A 21,443-nucleotide genomic window follows, 5' to 3' on the forward strand; every position below is an offset into this window, starting at 1 on the left:
GATTTGTTGTTTATAAGCCCCCCCATCTGTGGTATTTTGCTATAGCATTCCAAACTGAAGTAACCATGTTTGCCCTTCTAGAAATAAGCATGACCTGGGTCAGGAAACCTAGGCTTAACCACTGACATGGCCCCCTCCATCCTGGTCCTCAGTTTCCCCAACTCTACAGGAGGGAGAGAACCACATGATTTCTAAATGGCCTCTGGTTTCTCTAACAGCCTCCAGATTCAGTGGCTTTTTGTGACTCTAAAAATAGCTGCAACTTTGGCAGGTGTCTAAAGGGAGAGGGCCACCGATGGGTAGAAATGGCCCCTCCCACTCAGGAGACACCCATGGGCTGTTCCTTTGAAGGGGGCAGGCGGTGAGGGTTGGTTAGTGAGGCAGTCAAGCAGTGACAAAGCTACGGGCAGGTGACCATCAGGGGCAGAAACAGGAGATGGAAATCAGACACTTAGTTGTGAGTCTCCCACCCACCACTTAACTATGTGACCCAAGCTAGTCCCTTAATCTGAGCTTTTGTTTCCCCCTTGGTCCATGGGTGAGCAAGCAGTCTGAGTGTCTGTTGGATTGGATTTTGAACCTTGAAGAGCTAATAGAACAGGAAGCCACATTCTGGGCTCTATGATGATGTTGCCCTCATGGGGAGAGCGGAGGGGGAGGGGCCAGTGACCCTCCCCCAGCCCCCTGCTGCTCCCGACCCAGCAGAGCAGAAGGTGCTAATATGCCTAAACCCAACTCCCCACCACCTTCTGCTATCACACTAGAGCAAGAAATCCAGACCAGACAAGAGCCATTGCATCTTAAAATTTTATGTGAAATTCTGTAAATGTGTACAGAGCGGTCTGTGGCTGCCTGCCCATGGGCCTGGACCGTAGGGACACCACTGCTCAGCACTTGCTGTAGATGGCTTCACTGCCCCGCTCCTCGAACTCTTCCTTGCTGACCCAAAGCTGCTGGAAGGCCTGCAGGGAGGCCAGGATGGAGCCGCCAGTCCACACGGAGGTCTTCCTCTCGGGAGCAGCAGCCACTGTGGGGCTGTCCCCGGGGCAGAGGAGGCTCAGCTCCCTCTGGAAGCGCTCTGGGAAGCCATCCAGCATGGTGCAGCCGCCACACAGCAGCACGTTGGCTGCCATCTCCTCCTTGAAGCCCGCCTCCTGGCAGTGGTTCAGGCAGGCGGCCGTGAGCTCGGGGAGACCAGGCTGGTCGCTGCCCACCAAGGTGGGCTTGAAGAGCATCTCGGCGCACTGAAAGCGCTCCTGGCCGATGGTGATGAGCTTGCCGTCGGGGAGCTCATAGTCCACACGCAGATCCTCCAGGCACAGGCCAAGCTCCTCCTCTGGCTTGAGTGCCGAGTAGCAGCACTTCTTCTTGATGTGCTCGATGATGTGCAGGTGGTCGTCCGTGAACTTGTGGCCGGCGGCGTTGAGCAGCTGCAGCAGGTAGCTAGTGAGGTTGCTGCCGGCATAGTCGGCACGCCTCGTCAGGCCTGGTAGCACGTTGCCCTCGGAGATGGGCACCACGTGTGAGACGCCGTGCCCACTCTCCACCACCAGCCCGGAGGTCTTGCCATAGGAGTAGATGGACAGCAACGACTGGGAGGTCACATGCATGGCAGGGATGCCAAAGGTCTCGAACATGAGCTCTGCATACTTCTCGCGGTTGCTGGTGGGGCTGAGTGGGGGGTCGGAGACCAGCACGGCATGCTCCTCGGGGAAGATCTTCATGGCTGTGTGGAAGATGTACTCCCAGATGTTCTGGACGCAGTCCCAGTCCACCACAATGCCGTGTTTTAGCGGGTTAATCAGCTTCAGAGGCGCCTCCATGTTGAGCAGCTCGTGGCCCACGTAGACCTCCTTGCAGGTGTCACCAGCATCAGCCGCCTCCGAGCAGCGCTTGCCCACAGTGGAGGAGATGAAGTAGGTGGGCCTCGGCTCACCCGCATAGCCACACTTACAGTACTGGGAGCCCAGGTCAATGATGAGTGCCTTGATCTTATGCACCTTCTTGGGCTTCATCTTCAGCTGAGTGGATGAACTTGTGTCCCGGCTGCCAGCCTCAGGACCTGGCAGCATGCCTGCCTCTCCAGGGTCCCCCTGAGCCGTGCCTATGGGCTTGGGGCTAGGGCTGTTCCTCGTCGCCATTTGCCTTCCTTGCTCACCTTTCTCACATCCACATCCTAGAGCTCCATGGGGAGAAATAAGAGGGTCCACCTCCAGCAGTGCCTTGGCAACTCCTCAGGATTGTGATGTCACCATGGGCTGGTCCATTCCAGCAGCCCAGGGAGGGCTTGGCCTTGGCAGGCCCTTGACCTATCAGCCCCACCCCCATCGGCCTAACGCGACTTTGCTCCCAGACGGAGCAGGTGGCCAGCACAGTTTTAGAAATCCAACCACACTTGGGTCTCAGAGGTTTCTTCTCCCTCCCCTTATATCCTCACTCCTAATCCCCCGTTCACTAGCTGAACACCTCTTCCTCCTCAGCTTCTTGGCCAAGAGGGTGATAAATATTTGAGCCCCTACAGTAAGCCAAACACTGTAGCAGGCACCTCACGTGACACTTCACAGCATCTTGGCAGGTAGACAGAGCTAAGGAAATCAAGGCTCAGAATGCAAATGACTTGCCCAAGAGCAAACAGCTCTTGGAGTGTTTGTACTTTAACCCAAGTTCCTCCAAATCCAATGTACCAGGTCACCTTGAAGAGTGTGTAGGCCCTGATGATAGAAACCTGGCCACAAGCAGTGCCCAGTCTAGTTGGGAAGAAGATGAATGGATGCAGAGGAGTTTGCAGGTGGACGTCTATTGGGAGAACAGAGGTGCACAAAGGAGGGAGGGAGTCAGAAGCTTCTCCAGAGAGGTGCTGCCTATGTAGAGTACTGAAAGATAAGTGGATACTTGTCAGGTAGCTAAGAGGAGGGAAAGCCATCCCAAGCAGAGAGCACAGCCTGATCAGACACTCAGAGGGAGGCATGGTGGGGAGCTTCCAGTAGTTAAGGTGTTTGGAAAAATACATCAGGTTACGGCAGTCATGGGGGCAACTAGGGCGGACCCCAAATTCTAGAGGTAAAGGCTTAGATTAAACTGACCACAGCTGGGGAGCCAATGAAGCCTTTAAGTGGGGAGTGGTCAGATTTGGTTTCCAGGACAAAATCTTAGAAAGATTCATGTTTAGCTGTAATATGGAGGGACAAGACTCTGAGATCTAAAAGGAGGATGTTGAAGAAATTTTTGTAAAACTTGAAGGTGGCCTAAGCTAGGGCTGTGATAGTGTGGAAAAAAGGAAGGGACAGGTTCTAAAGAAATTCAGAAAGTAGAACCTAATCTAATTGGTTGGTTCTCAACTGTCCTCAATTCAATCCAAGCTTCTAGTCTAGCATTTGAGACCCTTTCTCATAGGCTCCTGTGACATGTCTAGCCCGAAGCATTGCATTTACATTAGAAGATTAGATGTGGGGAGTGAGGAAGAGGGAAGGATGAATCCCTTTCCTCTGCCCAAGCAAAGATGGCCTGTCATACAGAACAAACAAATTCACTAGGTTCCCATAGGGTCCTCTGTGCCAAACTGTCCCCCCTCTAAAACAAAAGACAGATTAGGGCTTCGGTAAAGAAACAGGAGGAAAAGGGGAAGAGAAACAACTGGGGCTAAGGAAGTTTTCTGGGAAACTTAATAAGAGCAGAAGTAGTTGAAGGATTAGGTGACATTGATAAGAAAGAAAAGAGGGATTTTTAAGACATAAGAAATACTGCTGTGGAACATATAAGAATGTTAATAAAGAACTCATGGGAATTTCTGTTTGCTGAATTGTTTTTTGGAACATGGCACTAGGGAACTGGATTATGTGGGAAACAACTTTATAAGGATTTCAGTTATGAGCACCACCAAGTTCCACTGGTGGGATCTCAAAGTCACAGAACCTGAGGATTAGACACTTGATCTGGCATGGACAGCTGTGAGGGACAAACTTTTCCTCACATTGGATTGATATCTGTACCTCTCTGAAGAAACCATTAATTGGTCTTGGGTCTACTTTTGACGTTGTGCAAGGCAAGCTAATTCTTCCATGTGACAACACTTAGGCTATTTAAAGGCAATGCACGTGGACCCCCTAAGCCTCCTCTTCTTCCACTCCTTATGGGAAGACAGTACAGAATAGAAAGAGGAGTAAGGAACTGGACTCAGAAGACCCGAGTTCAAATCTAGCTCCATTATTATAATCTGTATGAGCTTGGGCAAACTACTCAAGATGTTAGTCGAACCTGATTTTGATAGTGCTATATCCCCTCATCAGATTGATCCCTATCCGCTGCCTCCAGGTTTCAGGCTTGAGCATCTAGGTGGATGGTAGGGCTCCTCATATATAGACAGAGGATACAGGGGCAAGAGCGGTTATACAGGGGAAGGCAATGAGTTCCATTTGGGGCGTGCTGACTTAGAGATGTCCAGAGGCCACTAGGCTGTGGATTATGGAGCTCGGGAAAGAGAAATGATCTAGATTTAGTCCTCAGTAGAGTATCTCCACCTTCTGAAGACAGCTCCTTTCCCTTCCACCTCAAGGAAACTGGTTAGTCTTAATATTGGGGTTATCACACTGAGGGCTGAGCTTTGGGAATGAGGCTCATGTCTGTTTAACAAGGAATTTTTTTCTTTGCTGGGAGCTTGACTCAGAGATTCCCAAAGGTCAACATATTGAAGAGTTGGATTCCTAGGTCTCAACAGTCTTAGGCTCGAAACATGCAGATTCAGTAAAGTGGGGGTGGGATCTAGGAATCTGCGTTCGTGAAAAGAAACGTACTTTGGCCTTTTCCTTACTAGATTCTCTTTCTTCCCTCCTTAGCTGCTAAAATTACAGGGTCTGGTTCACCTTTCCTCCGAAGGTCAAGGGTGGGTGGTGTCCCAAAAAACAAAGCTAGGAGCAAGAATACCACCTCAGGGAGAAATGTGTTTCTTGGTCTAATTTTTTCATGTTTTCTTTTTCCACGTTAGGGGAGAGCCTCAGCGTTGCTTTCAAGAAGGATCTCATGGTATTTTTGGTCTTGGGCCAGAGGAGCAAAAGTAGGTGTTATCCCATGAGAAAATACAGCCTAAGAAAGCATGAGCAAAATAGAGTGTCTCTACCTAGAGGGACCTCACCAGAGACCCCCAGGAGCCCACATATGCCTTAAATAGCTGGTGACAGGTGTGCAGTGTTGTGGGTGCCAGGCAGTGGAGGTTTTGGGTGCAGTGTGCCAACAGTCTCTATATCCTTCCATCATTGATATCACCGTGTGCTGACCCAGAGAGAAGGGTCACAAAGGGTGACGTGAAAGCTAAGGGGAAAAGGGTTTCCATTAGGAGACAGCATCCAAGTATGCAAAATCCTGAGAGGTGAAGTAAAAGGAGTGAAATGTGACAATTGGCTTTAGCCTGAAGGATGTGGGGATGGACCCTGAGAGTCCCTGTGCCCATGGACGTTACAGGCTAGATGGAGCAATTGGCCTTAAGCTAGCACAGCACCTCTCCCACCTATGATAGAAAGCGCCAAGGACAGCAAGCATGGGCAGTGGGGGAGGAGCCTGTGAAACAGAGCATGTCAGGCTCTGAGTGTCTTAGTGAAGTGGTATGCACAGGTTGAGTGACAGAGTGTGAATAATGGTTCCCCAAAGATATCCACATCTGAATTCCTGGAACCTGTGATTATGTTACCTTTCATGGTAAAAGGAACTTTGCAGATGTGAGCTAAGAAGTTTGCAATGGGGAGATTAACAACCCTCGATTATCCAGGTGGGCCCAAAGTAATCAGAAGTCTCTTAAGAAGAGGGAGACAGGAGGGTCAAGTTCAGATAAGGAGATATGACAATGGAAGCAGAAGTCTGAGAGGTCTTTGAAGATGAAGGAAGGGGCCACAAGCCAAGGAAGGTAGGCAGCACCTAAGGGCTGGAAAAGGATTATCCCTTAGAGCCTCCAGAAGGAACGAGACCCTGCTGAGACCTTGATTTTAGCCCACTAAGACTGACTGTGGGCTTCTAACCTCCAGAATTGCAGGATAATAAATTTGTGTTTTAAGCCATTAAATTTGTGGTAATTTGTTACTGTCTCAATACGAAACTAATATAGGCTCTTACAGGACTCCAGGGCAGTAAAAATGTACCAAGCAGCTGCATATTTCTCAGAAATCAAGAGGTGGGTTGAGGAGAAAGAAAATGGATGATTCTAAACTAAATACACCTTTGGTTGTCATACAAGTTCTCTTGAAATAAAGTCAGACAATCCAAGTTGGCCATGCAAACCCCTGAAAAGCAGAGGTAAATAAGCTATTTCTCAGGCAGCCAGGCATAGAGAAAAGTACTTTCTTATTCTTCTTTCAAAATTCAATACCATCTCCTCCTCTACCCATTGAACCAAGAAGCTGCCCCTATCACATAGTCACAAGGCTCATGAAACTGGACTTGGTCCTTTTCTTCTCTCATATCCCAAAAGGAGTAAAGAGCATCCCCAGTAACTTCCTTAAAGGAGAAAGCCCACCATTGTAGTGACTGCCTCTTTAATAAGAGCACGGTGCTGCATAACATAAGGATGGATCCTGGGCACTTTGAGAGCAGCGGGTGTCAGCACCAACAAGCCCAGCTTCAGAGATGGCATGTGATACAGTGGCCAAGCAGCCTCAGAGACACATGTTGGGTCGCATCAAGGGACACCTCTGGGAAGAAGTCGCAGTCAGCAGAACTTGGCACTGCTGGCTGGATATCCTTGGGTGGGCTATGTACCCAAGAGCCTCAGTGTTCTCATCAGTGGGACTGTAGGGTCTAATTTCATTGTCAACCCAATGACCTGGACAAAGGAGGAGTATGTGTGCAAATATGTGTCCAAAAATAATTCCTCTGCAGGTTGCCCTAAGAAATAAGTGGGACAGAGGTGCTTGGCATGTTCACCATAGCAGCCATTGGTCCTGCTAAAATCTAAATCAGATGGTGTCAACTATCTGATCAAAATTCTCTAGTGCTTTCTGACCTCACACAGAGTTAGAGCCAAAGTCCTATTAATGGCCTATGAGGCCTAACCTGAGCTGCTCTCCCTCCCCGACCCCTTCTCCCATCTCTACTTTTCCTTGCTCTCTCCACTGCAGCCACACTGGTCTTCTTGGAATCCTCTGACTTGGGAAGCAGCAAACCTTTTCTGTAAAGGGCCAGATAGTCATTTTCAGCTTTTTAGGCCATACAGTACTTATTGCAATGACTCAACTCTGAGCTTGTAGCATAAAAGCAGATATAGACAATACATAAACGAATGAGCATGGCTGTGATCCAATAAAACTTTATTTAGAAAACAGGCTGCAGGGCTTCCCTGGTGCCGCAGTGGTTGAGAGTCCGCCTCCAATGCAGGGGACACGGGTTCGTGCCCCGGTCCGGGAAGATCCCACATGCCGCGGAGTGGCTGGGCCCGTGAGCCATGGCCGCTGAGCCTGCGCGTCCGGAGCCTGTGCTCCGCAACGGGAGAGGCCACAACAGTGAGAGGCCCGCGTACCACAAAAAAACAAAAAAAAACAGGCTGCAGGCCTGAGTTTGCAGACCCTGCTCTAACCCACAGTCGTCTGCACCTGCTGCTCCCCGACATACACGTGGCACTCTCCCTCACCTCCTTCAGGTCCTCACTCAAGTGTCACCATCTCAGGGAGAAAAATACATGGCACATGAACACAGCCACCCTCCCCCAAGCTTTCCCTGCTTTGCTTTTCTCTTTTGCCATTAACATCTTCTAACATATATTTATTTTGGTTATTGTCTGTCTCTCCCCAATCCCCACTGACTAGAATGTAAACTCTACAAGGGCAGAGATTTTTGCCTTTCTTTTTCACGGCTGCCTGCCTTGCACATAGCAAGCACTCAATAAATATTAATTGATTGGATAAACCTCGTTTATTAAAAAATTTAGAAAAAAGTAAGTCACTTTAAAAACGCTTTCAAATCCACCCTAACACAGGACAAAGGTTCCCAGTAAGCCTGAAAGCCCTGGGACACTGGATTATGTCATAATCAGTGATGTCATCACTGGGGAAATTCTCAAGTTGCCCTCTAAGCCTTTCAGGCCTTGAGGCCAGTGGGATTGAGGAAATTTCTGAGAGCAAAATAGCTCTTGAGAGCATGTAGGCTCCACAGGCGGCAATCATAGGGGCTGGGCCTTCCGAGAGAATGGGTGAACAGGCCTCCCTGCAGACACAGGTCCTCCAGACTGCCTCCTTAAAGGACGGCCCAGCGAAGCGGGCAGTGCGGGTTCGCCGTAACCATTCAGAGCCGGAAGAACCTACGAAATCACCTGTGGTCAATAATAAGTCCAAGCTAGAGTCGACCAAAGCAGTGGTCGTGGACCTTGGCACGGGCTACTGTAAATGTGGCTTTGCCGGGCTGCCAAAGCCCACCCACGTGATCTCATCCACAGTGGGCAAACCCTACATGGAGACGGCCAAAACCGGGGACAATCGCAAGGAGACATTCGTGGGGCAGGAGCTTGTCAACCCAGAGGTTCGTCTCAAGCTAATTAATCCTCTGCGACATGGCATCATCGTGGACTGGGATACAGTGCAGGATATCTGGGACTATCTCTTCCGTCAAGAGATGAAGATTGCCCCAGAGAAGCACGCGGTCTTGGTTTCAGACCCACCCCTGAGCCCACACACCAATAGAGAGAAGTATGCTGAAATGCTGTTTGAGACCTTCAAAACTCCCGCAATGCATATCGCCTACCAGTCCCGCCTGTCCATGTACTCCTACGGAAGGACCTCCGGCCTGGTTGTGGAGGTCGGCCACGGTGTGTCCTACGTAGTTCCCATCTACGAGGGCTATCCTTTGCCCAGCATCACTGGACGGCTGGACTATGCGGGTTCTGACCTGACAACCTACTTGATGGGCCTGATGAACAATTCGGGGAAACACTTCACTGAGGACCAGCTGGGCATTGTGGAGGACATCAAGAAGAAATGCTGCTTTGTGGCCCTGGACCCCACTGAAGAGAAGAAAGTCCCAGCTACTGAGCATACGATCCAGTACACCCTGCCGGATGGGCAGGAGATATACCTGCGCCAGGAAAGGTTCCTCTGCTCAGAAATGTTCTTCAAGCCTTCTCTGATCAAGTCCATGCAGCTGGGCCTCCACACCCAGACAGTGTCCTGCCTTAACAAGTGTGACATCGCCCTCAAACGAGACCTCATGGGGAATATCCTACTCTGTGGGGGGAGCAGCATGCTCAGTGGTTTCCCTAACCGTCTGCAGAAGGAGCTGAACAGCATGTGTCCTAATGACACCCCCCAGGTAAACGTGTTGCCCGAAAGAGACACTGCGGTGTGGACGGGTGGCTCCATCCTAGCATCGCTTCAGAGCTTCCAACCACTGTGGGTCCACCGCTTTGAGTACGAGGAGCACGGGCCTTTCTTCCTCTACAGAAGGTGCTTCTGAACTCCGATGAAGCATGGTCTCTGTGGTGGCCATGCATCATCAGCTTTGCTGGGTGAGCACCCGTCCCATACAGAGAGAGCTGAGCCAGCCGTTTCACTCCCGCAGTATTAAACAATCCTCACGTTTCCCTCCACAGTGTGTTTCTCTATTTCCTCACGCAATGAGAACTTCACGCATGCAGCATCTGCCTTAAAATGTCCATTTGCCAAAACAACAGCGGGGGGAGGGATGGGGGAGAAGGGGGGAATGATCATGGACCAAAAAGATGTGCTTTATAGGTTGATTGCTTAAGTATTTGGGGGAGAAACTACCTCTAAAATTATTCTGTCCCTTATTTTGTATATTCCCCACTTTAGGTACTACAGTATTGTTAAACTCTGCTTGGAAGGGAGAGTGGGATAAACATAGATTAGATAGATACAGTAAATGCTGTTGTGGCCTATAAGAAGGTCCCTTTCAATAAACACCAACAGGAAGTATGCTGTAATGGTTCAGTCGCCCACAAAGCAGCAGAGTGCATTTCACCGTTGGTCAGTGACTCTGAAGGCTTGGAAAGAGCTGACGCAGATGTCTGATGCCTGGTTTAACTGTACTTTCTTTTAGTTCCAATAGTTGTTTATGTCTCAATACCAGTTCTTACCAACCCATCATGGTGATTGGCTGCTGAAACCTGGTGTATTATGAGCAAGATATGTGTATCTTAAGGGAAAAACTCTTCAGGGAATGGGTGCTATATAGATTTCCCCCTTTAAAAAACTGGGGGCAGATGTATCTTGGGTTATCAGCACTAAGGTCATGAGGATGCAACCCACAGCCATTCTCCAGACACTTCAAGCGGCAGATGCTCATCTCCAACCAGACTGGATTCTCCATCAACCTGCAGGGTATACAACTGGAGTCTGGAACGGCGCAGGATAAAGGCTGCCAGTTCTGCAGTGTGGGTCTGTGGGAGGCTGGTCCATGCTGGTCATTCTAACCCAACTAAGGAACTGAAGGAACGTAAAGATCCTCGTGGTCCAGGAAGCCCTTCCAGAGCCCAGCATGTTCTGTGATATTCCTGTGGGGCAGTTTATAATTGGACCTTCAGTTTTTTAGAACAGTCCCCAGTACATTCTCTGCCCTGTCTCCAACACTGGCAGGCAGCATAAAATAGTGGAAAGAACGTGGGCTTTAGATTCTGCAATTTGAAACTGTTTTGCTTCCAACTAGCTGTGTGACCTGAGTCTGCTCACCTGTAAAATTGAATTCAAATGCCTACCTCACACAGCTGATGCAAATATCAGAGGTAAACGTCTGAATATGAGTGTGTGGCCTCCAGGAGGTGATCACAAGGGTTGTTAGCTAGTATTAGCTTGTAGAATTCTACCTCTTATAAAGGAGCCCAAATGCCATACGATGATCCTGAGCCACACATACACCCGAAGACACACACATTCAATCACTCATAGGAGAGTGATGGCATCTCTACCGTTCCCAGGGAGAAGCCCTACAGAACCACTCTCCTAGCCTCCAGGTTTGCCTAGACAGCCTTGAAAGACCTAAATGCCCCACCCTGGAGACCTGGTAAGTAAGCACAGCTGGCTGGCACTAGCAAGCTAGAGTAGAGAAGCAGAAATAGCCACAGAAGGGCTTAGTCAGCAAGGACTAAGCCTTACCCTGGAGGATCAGGGAATCAGCTAGGAGCTGGGTACATTGACTTGAGAGAGGTATGCCTTGTTCACCTCAGTTTCTGCCCAAACCACTACTGTCAACACTCTATGAACATTCACTGATGGGCAGGTTGAAGTTTGGTTAATTCTTAACCTTTGGATCTCTTTGGCAGGGTGGTAAACCTATGGACCCCTCAGAATAATAGAATAATATTTTTAACTGCATCAAATAAAATACATAGGATTACAGAAATACTCTATCTTAGATCCCTTAAGGGTCTATGAACCCCCAGTCAATTACCCCCCAAAAGGTTAGGGTCTTGATGAAGGGGAGGCATGGGACGTGGTTCTAGAGGATGGGAACTCCCAGGCCATCCTAGGACCAAATGCTATACTGCATTTTAAAATGAAAAATACCAATATAAGGTTAAACAACTGTGTCATCTCATTCAAAGCACTTTTATGAATTCTCTCACTTGATCCGTATAAATCACACTTGCAGAAAAACAGAATCCTCCTCACACATAAAAAAACATGAATAGTTTTTACTAAGTATTTGGACGTCATCTTAGCCCAGTGGTTCTCAACTGAGGACAATTTTGAACCCCAAGGGACATTTGGCAATGTCTAAAGATATTGGTGATTATCATAACAGGAGTAGAGGGTACATAGCACTGGCATCAAATGTGTAGAGGCCAGAGATACTGCTATACATCCTATAGGCACAGGACAGCAAAGAATGACGTAACCCAAAATATCAACAGTGCCGAGGCTGAGAAACCCAGGTTAGCCTGGGTGGGCACACAAGGTTGTAGAAAAGCAAGACTCAGTGAGATTCCATGACTTTGTTCAAGGACACTAAGATGAGTGGACCCGTGATTTTGTCCTTTCTCTATACCAAGAGGACATCTGTTGGTCTTGAAGTTCCTGGGACTTCAAAGCTAGTAAGAGTAACGGTGGAACAGCCTAGTGTAAGCATGAGGCATAGGCAAGGGCTTAGGGAGCACAGAGAAAATAGGAATCAAGAGCAGGCCTTCAGGGCTGCCAAACATCACCATATTAACTTTGGCTTGTCTACAGATCTCAGACATTTATGGTTACCTAGCTTCTAAGATGTTCATCCTCAACTCAGTTGCTACTAAATATGACAGACAAGGAAGGACAGCCAAAGACTCCCAAGGACTTGTCCAGGTGGTGCTTCTACTGAAGCAAAGCAGGTTATGGGCCGGCACGGGAGGAGGAAAAAAAGCTAATTCCGCTTCCCAAAATTGTAGTCACCTTAAATTACTAAGAATCGTCAGTTTTATTTATTTTTAAAAACATCCTCTTCAATTGTGGCTATGAAAAATCCCTCAGATGTGTGCACATGTATGTATATACACACATAAATATATGTGTATATATATGTAGGTATATGTGAAAATAAATTTATTTTAAAATATGCAGCAGTGCTAAGAAATAACACCAAGCTATATTCATAAAGGCATAATAAAACCATTAGCTCCTGCCTCAGTTTTTTAAAAAGTCTAAATGTAAAATACACTTTGATTACAGGAGACAATCCTCTGCAAATTTCCTCTTGATGTCTGGAGCATCTGAGCAAAGCTGATTCCATGGAACGAACAAAGTAACTGAGGCTTTTAGCTTCTTGCAACATGAATTGGGGAAGATCCCAAATTTGGGGGAAGAGTTATATACTCTTCTCTAGAAGATGACAGAATCTTTCCCCCAAATTAAGCATTCATCACTCTCAGGAGTTTCTCCTTTGCCCATACACAGCATTTTCCCCCATAAATTCGCCCTTGACTTTGCCTTCAATTTGGAAGGTCTGCTCCCACCTGCTACTTCTCCAAATGAATAAAACTCCATCTTGCTCAGAGGATAGAGAGAGTCCCTTTACTATTATCCATAGCAAGAGCACTATAATATATTAAAATGTCATATAAGTAACCATGTTCATTAATCCACACCAAAGAGTAGTCACAAAGCACTTGCAGCCTTTCAGTGTTGGGCACTTAATTATAGACCTTCTTCTTTTTCTATTATTTTGAGAAATTTTTCAGACACACAGAAAAGTTGAATTATACAGTGAACACACCTAGATTCTATAGTTTACATTTTGCTATATTAGGGAAAACCTTCTTTAGTTACACAATTCTGGGTATACCTATACTCTGACTTCCTGTTAGTTTACGTAGAGTAATAAAGGTCTGTTTCCGGTATTAAAAGCATGAAAGAGATTGTTAACCTTACCCAAGAGTCAGCCACAAAACTGTTGTCAAAACAAACTGAGCTTTTTCTAGACTTACTAAAAAGAGAGAACATTCTCATTTCCTTCAAAGAAAATAACTAAAAGACAGAGGTCAGTTAAGCACCATAAAGAAAAATAAATGAAATGGCCCAGATACTGACGAAAACATTATGTTAAAAGAAGCAACATTTGGAGAAAAAGGAGTAACTTACTACTGTTCATGCCTATGATGCACACTGCTCACCATCCCAAATGTACGCAATACTGTTTCAGAAATTCTAATCTGTTCCAGCTCTAACACTGCTAACTCTAGCAGAACAGTCACAGGCAATAAAAATAGTCCATATGGACACTGTAGTGATAGGAGGCTCAAACCAGTTATAACTGGAAGCACATGACCTGGCAAGATATTACAAAATAACCGCTGTCAGCCTAGGAAAGCTTAGAATATCAAAGGATAGATTTCACTTTTCATTCTGCTTTAGTTCAAGGTGAAGTCATTTAAATGATTAAATTTGACCAAATGTTGGGAGCACTAATAGCCATGTTGTTTATATATAAAGCTTTCCTCAAGGAACATAAAACAATTTAAAAACATTATTTTACTTTTCTTCACACTTTCGAGGTAGCAGCCACAAAACATTCCCAATTAACTGAGGCACAAGTCAATTCTGTGATTTGTCTACTTACGGTCCCAATATGATTCACACCTGTAGCTGGGAATGAAACCCAATGTCCTGATTACCATAAATACCAGAAATATGCTCTCAATCAGCACTAAGTAGAAGAACAGTAGTTTTTACAAAATGATGCCATATGGGTTAAAGCTTAAAGTCTTGCTAATGATTAAGATTATATGCAAAATAAAATAGAACTGGCGTCTGCTGAGGTCAGCTGCACAGAGCAGCTCTCCGTAATGTTAAGGTAGATGGTCTTACTCTCCCCAGTTCCCAGCAGCCAGGCCTCGAGGAGTGAGGAGTGGAAGGAAAACAGCCTTCTCTGCCAGAGCCCTCCTAACTGGGGCCAGAGTCACTCTAGAAGGCTCAGTTTCCACTGGGTTCTTTTGTTGATCTTTGGTGGTATAAAAAGCTCAGTACCTGAAAGGAAAGAGAAAATGTGACAGACACACTCTTTCATATTGGTGGGAGCTGAGACAGTAACTCTAAGCTAACACTAGGCGACGGGGCTTTGTACCCACAACACGACCATCAGAACCAGAGTTAATGTTTCCGTGACCCTAACAACCTCCCAGTCAGAGCAAACACAGCCTGGAGACCCTGCCCCAAGAAGAGGAATTCCACTTCAACTTTAGCCATCTGGGAGGGTTGAAGAAAACAAATGCCCACTGAGTGATTCAAAGTGGAAGAATGTTCTGTATTTCAAATGGGAGGGGGTGGTAGTTGTGGGTACGAGGCCGTATGCATGTATTAAATTTCACCAAACCATGCACAAAAGAGCTGTACATTTCACTGTATGTCAAATTTACCTCAATTATAAGAGTAAAAAAAAGTGCTGGCGTGTATTCAGTAAGTAAAGTTAATGGACAGAAAATACTTATAATAAAAATTTCTAAAAACACACTGATCAATAAAAATGTCCCTACTTAAAAAATAAATAAATAACTGGAAGAGGTGGGCGATGGTTGGGCGGAATTTGTCACCATTAGATAAAACTCGCAGGCCCTCTTTCAGTTAGATTTGTGGAGTCTCTTACTTAAGTAGAAATCATATACAGGAAGTAGAGGCATGAGAAAATATGTATATAGAGAGGCATTCGTTCTCAGTATTATTCAGGGTACACCTATATATATGACCCATGCAGACATGAAAAATTATTTTACAAGAATATTTTAAAATGTGAGAAAAATGCTCAAGATAAAATGTTTTAAAAACATGGTTTTCATTATACATATACACATGCATGATACACACGTATGACTAGAAATTATTAAATCTTAATTTTCTTTGCTATACTTTTCGGTACATCCAGATTTTCTCTACTAATCATAACAGTTTTATAATTTCACATACAATTACTACTCTCTACACCCCGAAACAAAATTCTATTGTATATAGACAAAAAGACCACAAGAGGTTTTGCTTATTTAACAATATTGGAAAAGTTTACTTAAATTCAGGGTCAACAAGCCCCATAATTTCAAGTTAAATAGTAACCAACTTTTCAATGACCCCTTATCTGTTTTTAAAAAAGAAACAAGTTCTGAAAATAGTGTATTTTATTTTTTAAAATTAGGCATAACTACAATTATATTTGATTCTTAGACTTAACTAAGAATAAATACCAAGTATTGACTTATTGGCAGGGAAGAAATTATTCTGACAAACTGTATGACAGCAGGACATGACATCTTTCACATTTCCATGTTTGAATTTCACAGCACAGAGAGAGTCATTTCACAAAAACATTTTGAGGGCTTTATCAGTTTTTCCAAAGACTTCTCTTAATCCTTTGATAGTCAAATCATACTCATTTGAAGTAATTTTGTTATCAATTATAAAAAGCCCAATTCGGCCATGATTTAAGCACTACTCTAGTAAAAGGTTAATCCATTTTATGAAATGGATTACATTTTTGCAGACTTGCAATCAACCTGCATGGTACTATGTTGCATCTTAACATGAAACAATCAGAAAATGCCCCATCAAGTCTCTGATCCCCTACTACTACTGTTAGCTGGGAAGGGGCAGGTGAGGAATATTTGAGAGGAACTAATTTTGTGAGTAGCTCATCCGCCTCTTTTTGGATTATGAGAACTTCTCCTTTCCTAAACAATCTACACTAGTGTTCCTACACAGGGACACGGATAATACATACTCTGATAATGAGAAGCCTCAAAATTTTAAAGTCTTTAAGGCTCAGCTGGGAAATGGAAATGCTCTTTGATAAAGCCAACTAGACCAGCCTAGAGAAAGGTGTGACTGAACTTGACCTGAAGGTCGGCATCAAGCCAGCAGTGAGGAAAACGGGACAGAAAGCACAACTGGATTCGACACATTACAAACTAAACAATTACCAAACAACGTCTGGCCTGAGATGAATTGTAGCATCTCAGAAATAAGTGTACGTTTTGGGACTGATACCAAAGGCAGCTTGCCAGCCTCCAGGAAGAAGAGGATCTAGGGATACAGCAGTTAACTCTCTGCATGTATGAGCTTAGCTGGAACGGAAGGTGGTTAATTTTTTCCTGGTAGCAACATAAGCCATGAAATTTAAACGTGACATGGCTCCCACAAAGTCTACTTCAAATGTCATCAAAATGCTACCACAGTGTAGCATTTAAATGAAAAAATTTCAGAACATTGCCTCTCACATGCCAGAAATGCAAATAGCAGCCGTAAAAACTGCCACCTTTTCAAAGCTGAAAAGAAGTTGCTGTGCTTGACTGATCCACATGAAGGCCGAATACTCTGGCACCAAACTGATCTTTCAAAAGTTTTTTAGGGAATTCCCTGGCGGTCCAGTGGTTAGGACTCCGCTTTCACTGCCAGGGCCCAGGTTCTTGGTCGGGGGAACTAAGATCCCCTGCGGCCAAAAAAAAAAAGAGTTTTAAACCAACTTTCAAAAGAAAGCCTTTAGGGCTTTTAACTTTGTTGAGGAATATGTAACCTAATTGATGAGAATCCTCTCCCCCCGACAAATAAACAAAACATTTTTGGTATAATTCAATAGGAAATGCAGATGAAATGCTAATCTTCTTTGGATTTGTTTTCAAATTATAGTCAATCCTAAGGATGACTAAAAGGTTCCAGCTCTTAAGCAAGGAATATGAAAATGTCCCCAAGACACAATGCAAAACTGCCAATAGTCAAAAAGGATTCAGATGAATCCTTAAAACGTACATGCAAATTAGACTGTTTAGACTCAAACTTCAACTGTAATGTGCCTGTACGCATGAGTGTATACCACTGCACTGACAAGTGTGCATGTCAGAACAATTTTTTTAAATTATACATTGAATGTCATATTGGATTTCCCAGACCCCCACCCAGGATCCCAACACTAAAGGCATTAAACTGATTTTAATAAAGATACAGTCTTAGAACTGAGGGAAATTGTAGTGACCCCCCATTCTCTCCTAATACTACTAACCTTCTCAACACTTACAAAAAGATATTCCTTCTGCTTAGTAATGGAATAATTTAGAGTGAAAAAAAAATACTAACCAAGAACAGGGACTGAAGTCTTCTCTTGTTGATAAGAGGCCATGATACCATTTGCAGTAGAATTGGGACCTAGAACCTAAGTATTGGGTTGGCCAAAAACTGCCTTCGGTTTTTAAGTAAAAATAAAAGACACATTTTTCATTTTCACCAAGAACTTTATTGAACAACGTATGCACTCTTTTGTTCCACTACCTTCTGCCATTTTTCAGGCAACTTCATAATTCCATCTTCCCAAAACTTTTTATCTTTTTGAGCAAAGAACTGTTCCAGGTGCCTTCTGTAGTCTTCCAGGGAATTGAAATTTTTTTCTATTAAGAGAATTTTGTAAAGACCTAAATAAATGGAAATCCGAAGGTGCAATGTCTGATGAATACAGCGGATGAATCAGAACTTCCCAGCCAAGCTTTTTTGCCTGGTCATCAAAGAAACATGCAGTCTAGCATTATCCTGATGGAAGATTATGCATTGACTAATTCTGGATGCTTTTCGTCGAGTGCTGCTTTCAGTTGGTCTAACTGGGAGCAGTACTTGTTGGAATTAATCATCTGGTTTTCCGGAAGGAGCTCACAATAGAGGACTCCCTTCCGATCCCACCGTATACACAACATCACCTTCTTTGGATGAAGACAGGCCTTCGCTGTGATTGGTGGTGGTTTATTTCACTTGCCCCACAATCCCTTCCATTCCACATTATTGTACAGTATCCACTTTTCATTGCCCATCACAATTTGTTTTAAAAATGGAACATTTTCACTATGTTTAAGTAGAGAATCACATGCAGAAATATGGTCAAGAAGGTTTTTTTTGCTTAACTTATGTGGAACCCAAACATCAAAGTGATGAACATAACCAAGCTGGAGCAAATGGTTTTCAACGCTTGATTTGGATATTTTGAGTGTGTCGGCTATCTCCCGCGTGGTATAATGTTGATTGTTCTCAATTAATATCTCATTTGATTCCTATCAACTTCAACTGGTCTACCTGACTGTGGAGCATCATCCAGCGAGAAATCTCCAGCACGAAACTTCGCAAACCACTTTTGACATGTTCCATCAGTCACAGCACCTTCTCCATACACTGCACAAATCTTTTTTTTTTTTTGCATTTCAGCTGCGTTTTTACCTTTCTTGAAATAATAAAGCATAATATGACGAAAATGTTGCCTTTTTCCTTCTATCTTCAATGTTAAAGTGGCTACACAAAAATTCACCAATTTTAATGTCTTTTTTTAAATGCACGTGCTGCATGCTGTCACATACAATCTAACAAAATTGTTTCGAGTGAAGTTAAAGACAACTAAGTGCTACTAGAGCCATCTTACGGAAAATAACGAACGAACCTTTTGACCAACCCGATAGAAAGCAGACTGAATCAGCAATGATTATTTTATACTTCTGCTGACTGCAAATACCCAAATCTCTACCAGCAATAAATAGCCTTTCATTTTCATTGTGGTATCAAACACGTATGTGATTTTAATTTGCCAGTTTCTCCAGTCTCAATTCAGACCTCTACATCTCCTGTCTACCAGAAGAACAAGGTAATGATGGGGAGAAACAGAAGAAGAAAATCTCAGTGATATATGCCTGGTCCTTTCCAAATAAGTGAGCCATACCCTGGGGGCAGGGGATATAATAATAAGAGGTTATAGAATACACAGAGCACCAGACTGTACTCAAAGATTTGTGAGAATTTTTACATTAAAACAATTCTGTGCATATCATGGAGGAGAATGCAAACTCCGCACACGTGTTTAAGGTAAAACAAGAGACTTTGTAGGAATTCCACTCCTGCTCGAGCCTCAGCAGGCACATTCCAGGCCCCCCGCCTCGCCTTCACTCAGGTCTGTGTGTTCTCTCCTGGCGCACTCTCAGCAGTGATGTCACGTGCTCAAAACACTGCCATGTGACTACACCACGTAGTATACTGCATATATGACATTATCATGCTTTACCAACCAAAGCAAAAACACAATTTACCTGGTCATTTCCCCTAGAAGACTCGTAAGTTGGTATCTTAGATGTTAACATGATCTGAATAGATGAGGATAAGGGAGGACATGGGGAAGCATTATAAATTGTTAGTTTCAAAACCATTAGTTCTGAAGGTGATCACATTTCTTCTAAGAAATACCTATTACAGTAAATTCAAGTATTTATGGGAGGCTAATTCTCGGTTGTTTTTATTTTTATGGCTCGTAAAATGCTTTTATATCTACCTTCTCTTCTAACCTTCAAAACATTCCAGTGAAGTATACAGGGGAGTATTATCCCCATTTATAACTGGGGAAATTGAGACCCAGTAAGCTTATGAGCCGATTTCCAGCCTCTCTCTCAGCTCCAAACCCACCCTTCCTATACACTGCTCATGATGCTGGGACTGGGGGCCTGAGAAAACACCCCTCCTTGGACAGCCATTATGCTCCAACAATAGCAGACACCAGAGGGACAGGGCAAGGCTGGACGGAGGAAGGAGAGGGAATTTGTTCCCTTGTTCGCTTGCTTTCACTCAACAGTAGCTCTTACACCCCGCAGCAGCTGTTTGTTCCAGTTTCTATATGCTTAGACCCAGCCTCATCCTGCGCCCTCAGCAATACCAGCACCAGCTGGCTGCCACCCCCTTCTCCGAGGTTCAAGAACCAGATCTGCAGGGGCCTCACCTCCAAGCGTCTAAATTCTAAGAATCCCAACTCTTCCTTTTGTTCCTTCAGCTTTATGGGTACAAGCGGCTGTCGGGTTTCAATCTCAATGTTCCTTCTCTGTGTTCCCTTACTGCCTTCTCAGTCCTCTAGTACTTGGTTAACCAGTTCCATATATTAAACTCTCTCTGATAAAATAATAGCTGTGGTTTTTGTTTTCCTTAATGGACTCTGACTGATAAACCAGCCTTTCTGAATCAAAACTGAAACTTTGAACAACAGACCTGAGATGTAAGAGACTGAGCAGATATACACAATAAATAGATGACAATATATTAGAATTCTTGATGGGAACGGATAATGGTAATGGATAACATCTTGTGCCAACTTGGCAAGTCTTGGTAATATGATTGTGGTAAAATCTCAAGCTGGCTTTGTTTTCTACCCACCCTGTCGGTATACCTGTTTTTTCCCAAACAATTTTTCTGTTTTCCCTTAAGACGATGGCTTACCAGCCTCATCTAATTGCTTCTTTCTGAGACTCATCTGTTAGTTTTCACAATATCCAGTTTTGTAGTTTTCCTGGGCAATTTTATAGCTTTTCTTCAGGCTATTGTTTAAGGTTGTCTTAACAATTTATAATATTTCTTTATCATTTATATGCAGTTACTCATATTTCTTTATAATTTATATATTTTAGATTTTCTAGTACATTATAGTTTTAAAATATTTCACACTTACCAGTGCCTTATGGTTTTTAAAGTAGTTTCTGCTTCCTAATTTCATTTGATCCTTACAACAGGTTATCAGAGAATAAGAATATTTTGTTCACGTCTCATAGCTGTTAAAGGGCAGAACTTAATTCTTCTTGGTAGTTGTCAATGTGATATTCCCTAATCTTCTGATGAGAGTGGTAGCACAAATATTATTATGATTATTTCATAGACTCAGAATTGAAACTTAACTTACATGCCTCATCAAAAACAATTGAATTCCTGCCAGAGTTGAAATTAGAATAAAAAATGAGAATTTCCTGATTTTTGGTCAGATCTTTTCTCCATATGGAACAAAGGCCTTTTAGTTAAGACATATTATCAGGTCTTATACCTTTAACTTATGAAGCAAAATAAAAAAGTTTAAAAAGGAAAAATAAAACGTAAATATAACTTGTCAGTTTTAAGTTTCTTTATATCATAAAATGAACATATATAATGTTTACCTGAAATTTTTTGAAGTACCTTAAGAAGTAATAGTTAAATATTAAAGTTGTTTTAAGAATACTGAAAATATTTTTAGTC

General features: G+C 44.0%; 2 protein-coding genes across 2 annotated transcripts; one reads left to right on the forward strand and one right to left on the reverse strand.

Moving 5' to 3' along the window:
- Positions 1-887: 887 nt before the first annotated feature.
- ACTL7B (actin like 7B) lies at positions 888-2,279 on the reverse strand (the record flags this gene model as incomplete). Its single annotated transcript, XM_079926814.1, has 1 exon — positions 888-2,279. Exon 1 carries the CDS (start codon positions 2,139-2,141, stop codon positions 888-890), a length of 1,254 nt encoding a protein of 417 aa, XP_079782940.1. The 5' UTR covers positions 2,142-2,279.
- Positions 2,280-3,937: 1,658 nt separating this feature from the next.
- ACTL7A (actin like 7A) lies at positions 3,938-9,423 on the forward strand (the record flags this gene model as incomplete). The annotated part of the gene is given in 4 exon segments (XM_079926573.1): positions 3,938-3,947; positions 4,982-5,050; positions 8,012-8,118; positions 8,122-9,423. Coding segments are annotated over 4 exon segments (1,488 nt in total).
- Positions 9,424-21,443: the final 12,020 nt, after the last annotated feature.

The sequence above is a fragment of the Stenella coeruleoalba genome (assembly GCF_951394435.1).
Source record: "Stenella coeruleoalba genome assembly, chromosome: 7".
Lineage (NCBI taxonomy): Eukaryota > Metazoa > Chordata > Mammalia > Artiodactyla > Delphinidae > Stenella > Stenella coeruleoalba.